At 35.6% G+C, this 6,000-nt stretch overlaps 1 protein-coding gene across 1 annotated transcript in view; it reads right to left on the reverse strand.

Moving 5' to 3' along the window:
• Positions 1-4,829, reverse strand: part of LOC102806577 (WD repeat-containing protein 87-like) — a 43,496-nt gene extending 38,667 nt beyond the window's left edge. The window contains exons 1-4 of the mRNA XM_085495799.1: positions 4,710-4,829; positions 3,334-3,494; positions 1,203-1,254; positions 901-1,004 (exon numbers count right to left, since the gene is read on the reverse strand). Coding sequence (XP_085351925.1) covers positions 901-1,004; positions 1,203-1,254; positions 3,334-3,494; positions 4,710-4,829 — 437 coding nt within the window. The remainder of the gene's footprint in view (positions 1-900; positions 1,005-1,202; positions 1,255-3,333; positions 3,495-4,709) is intronic.
• Between the last annotated feature and the right edge of the window lie 1,171 nt (positions 4,830-6,000).

The following is a 6,000-nucleotide window of genomic DNA, read 5'->3' on the forward strand; positions in this document are numbered from 1 at the left end:
GCGTCACGTCAGAATATTGTTTAAAATAAAATAGTCAATCCCAGCCAAATCTAGGTCAAAGGGTCAGATTGCGTGCATATAATTATAGATAGTTAGTTAAAACAAAAAGTATTTGAACTTTTGACGGTTGTTTAACATCTATGCACGGTTACTAAACTAGTAACCGAGATATATGAAAACCAGAAAATTGTTAGTAGTCCGAATTTTTGCACAGTCGAAAATACAGCGGAAATTCAACAAGCGGTCGCAAAAACGAGCGATTGAAACGAAAGCGGAAGCGGGCGAGAGGTTGGGCGAAATGAGTTCTGTACTTCTTTGTTTGATGAAGCGATGCTGATGCCACATTGTCGCCATAATGAGGCCACAATGAAGCGAAGCGATAACCGCCTAACTTTTTAATGTCGCGACATTGAAGCGATGCTGAAGCCATAACAATGCCATAATGATGCGATGCTGAAGCGAAGGTGAAGCTGAAGTGAAGCCAAAGCTTCCGCGAGAACTGTACTGTACTTCCAGAAAATACTTTTCATTACCATCCAAATTAAAAAAATAAATGCATATTACATTAAATACACAATGAACAGAGTATTTTTTGTCATCATGTAAACAAATTTCATTGAATGACTGTAATTTTTCAAAACATTGTGACGTCTATGTTAAAAACAAATTTCACTCTTCCCTGATGCCTGAATTAGAGTGACACTTTAACAAGAGATTATACGGTGCATGTGTTTTGGTTGGGAAAGCACTTCTAGTTGGGTAAATATGATATGTATTACAAAATGTACTTCTATTGGAGTTGCGCTTCTAATAGAGCAAATACAATATATGTGCTTCAAACCTTGCAACACACACTTATATTTCACATAGACAGCGCAACAAACTAACAGTTGTACTCACCATAGAATTGTAGTAAGACACAGTGCTGATGTAATCTCTGACATGCAATGCTTAGAGTCACTGAATATTCTGATTATCATATCATTACAAAAACCCGCAAAAACCTGGAAAAAAATGTGAATAATATCATGCACAAAGTTTGGTAAAAAGAAATTGCTCCAAACAAGCAAACGGTTATTTATTAATTAGTGGTGAGGTACTCGTAGGAAAAAATACTGAAAGCATAAAAAGGAAATGATAAGAATATGTGTCACGCTGGAAATGGAATACAAATATTAATCAAATCATAAGAGGTTACTTACCCGAAGCTTAGGAATAAAGATCAAACATAATATTGTTGGCTTGATGTCAAACCTAATAAGAGAAATATTTAAATTATAATATACCTGCTAAACATTGACCAAGAAAAAACAACAACATGTTTCTGATCAATGTTTGTTTTTTAATCAACATATGCAAGAGGTTTATCATTTTTATTTATTATTTTTCTCAAAATATTCTGACAAACAAACTGTAACATAAGTTGTGACATGCCCATTACTACAGCAAGTCTAGGCATAACCAATTTGTAAACTTGCTAGCGAATTGGCTAACTGCTTGGGTTTTGAATTTTGAATCTCGCTGGTGTCAACTTGTGGTCAAGCAAATCTATGAGTTTATACTTTTTAACTTGTTATTGACACATTGACCCTTCAGTCACATATCTGATTTGCTCCCATAGATTTCTATAGATTGGTAATTAACAAGTTTTATTTTAGTTGCTCCCATAAATTTTTATAGAGTGGAAATTAACATGATAGATCTGATTTAATTGCTCCCATAGATTTCTATACATTGGTAATTAACACATTACATCAGAGTTGCTCCCTTAAATTTTTATAGATTGGTAATTGGCATGTTGTATCCGATTTTAATAGTCCCATAGATTTCTATAGATTATTCTGTCCTTATACTCTTTTACTTGTTATTGATACATTGACACTTGATCAGTCATACATCAGATTTGCTCCCATAGATTTCTATGGATTGGTAATTAACATGTTGTCTGATTTGCTCCCTGATTTCTATCAATTGGTAACTTCCATTTTATATCTGATGTAATTGCCCTGTAGATTTTCATAGATTGAAAATTGATGTTACCGTATTTGTCTTCAGTTAAGCGCCACCTTCAATTAGGCGCCAGTGCCACAAAAACATTGTATTTTACACCTCAATTAAGCGCCAGACAGAGTTGAAATTTTGGCACGTAATGATCATGAATTGAGAGCCGGCGGATCGACAACCAGTTATCGATAGTTAGTGATAGACGCGATCACGGAAGTCCCTCACTGCTACTGTACGATGGGCTTTTAAGCAAAAAATTTAGTTTTGTTTCTGACAAATTTTAAGAAATCGGTCTATATTCTCTTGCAACATGTTTCTTTCGTCTCATGTAGAAGTAAAAAATATTGGCATGGTTTTTAATTTCACAAGTTTCTTAAAACTACGTGAAAATGTTATCACAGTAAACAATGTTAACTTATTCTTCAGATGCTTAGTTTATATTTTGAAAATAACTAATTTCTTGATTTGAAAAAAAAATCATGCCGTTTTCCCATCAAAATCAAAGCCAAAAGATCGCAAACATTGCCAAATCTCTTCTGTGTTGCGTTCATACATTAACATACATTATTTAAATGAGCTATGGTAATTTGATCGCGTTGGCATCATCCAGCATTTTCATTGGTTAATTATCAGGTCAAAAAACATGTCTCAGGTCAACTCCTACACAGGAAACATGGCGGATATCGTATCGAATCAAGCATTTACATGCAACAATACAATATAAATTGAATTTATTTGTTGTACGTTATTATAATCACTACTAAGTAAGAATCGTAACTGTGAAACACTGCATGACCAGATTTGCTACCATGATCGTTCGCTACTAAGCAATGCATTTTTGTTTGTTTTATTTTTGCGTTGATCGGTAAGCTGTGAATGTTTTCTAAATGATGATATTTTTTTTCTAGACTGTCTGGAAACACATAAATACTTAGTATTTAAAATGAAGGCTATAGTGACTAAGTGTCAGACTGTAATGTAAAATATTACCAATAAGTTGATACAATGTATCACCTGAATGGAGCAAGAACAATGGCTTGAAACACTACGAGAACTTGAAGTGCTTGAAATAAGTGCCATTTGAAACAAAGTTGCCCAAATTTAACCACAAATAAGCAAGGCCACCATGAAATGAAAGTGTAACAAAGTGGTGCCTAATTGAAGAAAAAACATGTATGTCTGATTAAATTTCTCACATAGATTTCTACAGATTGTTAATTGATATTTCATATCTGATTTGCTCCCATAGAAATCTATATTGTAATTGACATGTGATTATGAACTGCTCCCATAGATTTTTATTGATTATTCAGTCTTTGTTCCACTTACTTTACACTTTTCACCTGTAATTCACTGAACAAATTAACAGTCCATAGTTGCATCTGATTGGTAACTCCAGCATCGTAATGCGATACATATATGTCACCCGATGTAGCATGGTAAAACGTCATACAGCGAAGCGTATACTGATGATGAAGACTATGCACCATCTAAAAACAACCAAAAGAAAACCTTGAACTAGAATACTGTATATTTGTTAAATTATCAAATATATTTTGTTCGCAGCCAGGCAGTTTTTGATGTACAAATTAAGTAGTATATGCATAATGTCACATGATAGTCATGTCAGAAGATGTTTGCAAACAGCCATGCCTTGTTGATCATTTACATACCAGTAGATTAAAGTGGTGAACACACAATGTTCCAAACTGACATTTCTGTTGCAGTCTTCTATAATCACAGCCTAGCAATCTCCTGAATTGCACCGATGCATAATGGGAAATAATAATAGGTTGCAGGCAACAACAAAATACAGTACTCTATGCATTTTGATTGTCAAAAATAATGATTTTGTAGACCACTCTGACCAAATGAATAAATTATTTATTTATTTTGTCTGTTGGTTCCAAAATTTGGGATAATTTCCAGAAATGTTGAAGAATATAAGAAGAAAAAGTACAACAAAATTTGGGCGAGAATGTATGGTGGTGAAACGATTAATATTAATATTCTGTTATGCAGTTCTAGTTTCATGTTTTTCAGACAACCATGATGAATGTTACTAATAAATTTTATATTAACACAGGCATCAAATTTACAATAATACAACATGTTTTATAACACGACTTCTCTTTCACACAGATTTCATACACCGCATAGAATAGAGCATCTGGGATATTTTACAGACTAGTGATGTGTATATTGACTGGCTCAGCCGTAGCAATTTTATTGTTTTAATGATAATTCAAGTTTATGGAATCTTGTGTTGACGCAAAATTTCCACGACTGGTCTGTTCTGCCACAACCTCTATCAATGTCACCACTTTTTTGTGGTGATAAATATGCTAATAAACAATAAAAAAGGCAGCATTTGATCAGACCCGTTCTATACAAATCCATAACACATGTGTGACCTGACGAGTAGAATTCTTTGTGCAAGCATATGTCCACTTTCTATTTTTGGAAGTGTTCCACCGCATAACATGAATATTTAATAGCAATAAATACACCTCACAATAGACCAGTCGTATTAATTTTGCGCCGCACCACGATTTAAGTTAGAATTATAAAATTGTCATGACTGGCAAAGTCTAAGTTGCAACTTGTACAACGTTGCTGTGCAGATAATGCCCTCGCAAGTTGGGTGAAAGGTCATGCGCTCAGGCACTAATGCTTTATATGGTCTATAATATATCATAATTTACCTGTAATCCATAGGGAACCGTTACTGTTGCATCCTGGGGATCCTGAGACTTCAGAATGGACAGGATCAAGTCCTGAACCTGTCGCCAAGGCAACAATAGCGGTTTACTCTTCAAACGCATCTTGTTGGTTTCTATGTCAAATTGTATATTATATTTTCATCTTTCTCCCCTGGAATAAATGTATTAAAAATTATCTTGTGATGATGTTTCTGTATTTTACATCAACAATTCTGCAGCTGTTGACCTTTTGGGGCAACTGACCAATGACCGAATCATTTTGTGAACATAGACCTGTTGGGAAAACTGACAACAGAAATGCCATAGTTCCTCATCATCAAAAAGTTCATGCTCAAAGATTGTAGATGTTAAAAGCTACCAAAATATGCCTTCAGACGTCAGAATGATTTTATATTCAATATGATTAGAAGAATTCCTCTTTATTTTGTATCACTATTAAAAACAGTATGATTTTAGATTTTCTGTAAAAATGGAAAAAGTCGAAAAGTGTGGTATCGCAACTTCCCATTTTTTCTTACACCCTGGGACACACAAGCCTATGGTTGCATGAATGTGAAACTTTGGCTTCGTTTATCGAGTACCAAATCAAACCCTATCACCGAACCCAACCCCTCCCAACCAAAGCGCTAGGCGCAACGTACGACGGAACTCTAGTAACGGTCGGTCAACATGGTGGTGAATCCACCGTCCCTGATGAACACAATCATCTACTGATATCTCTGCACGTGTAACTAATTCTTACCATGGCTATGGCTTGTCTTCCCCATATACATTACATCTCAAATCCTCGACATTTGATGCTGTTATAAGGTCCGAGTCCTGCCACGGACGTTCCAAAACAGCGTTCTTGGCGGCGCGCTAAAATTCTGTTTGAATGATGTCATGAAAGTTGTTATGGAATATTCTATTAGATTACCAAGGGGACGTCGCTCGTGTTCTGTTTTAGCAAAGCGCGCCCTCTGAATCGAAATTGTTTATCTCGTATCCTCGGGGCGGACATCCGGGCATTTTCACCGCCCGGCAACCCTCGCGGTGAAAACAAAGGCCAAAAACTCGCAGAAAACGGTACTTTGGAATGGTTGTTCAGACTCATCTGAACAATGTAACAAAATTATTTCTACGCGTGTAACACATATAAATTTGGCTGTTCAGGATTACTTCAAAGTTGAGTTTGTGTTGTTTTCTCGAATTTTCACCGGCTCGACCGGCGTTCCACAGCAGCGCGCACAGAGCCTATAGAAATGCATGGTACAGTGGCGCGCGTCTTAGCAAC

Source organism: Saccoglossus kowalevskii, chromosome 22 (assembly GCF_978046115.1).
Source record: "Saccoglossus kowalevskii chromosome 22, keSacKowa6.1, whole genome shotgun sequence".
Lineage (NCBI taxonomy): Eukaryota > Metazoa > Hemichordata > Enteropneusta > Harrimaniidae > Saccoglossus > Saccoglossus kowalevskii.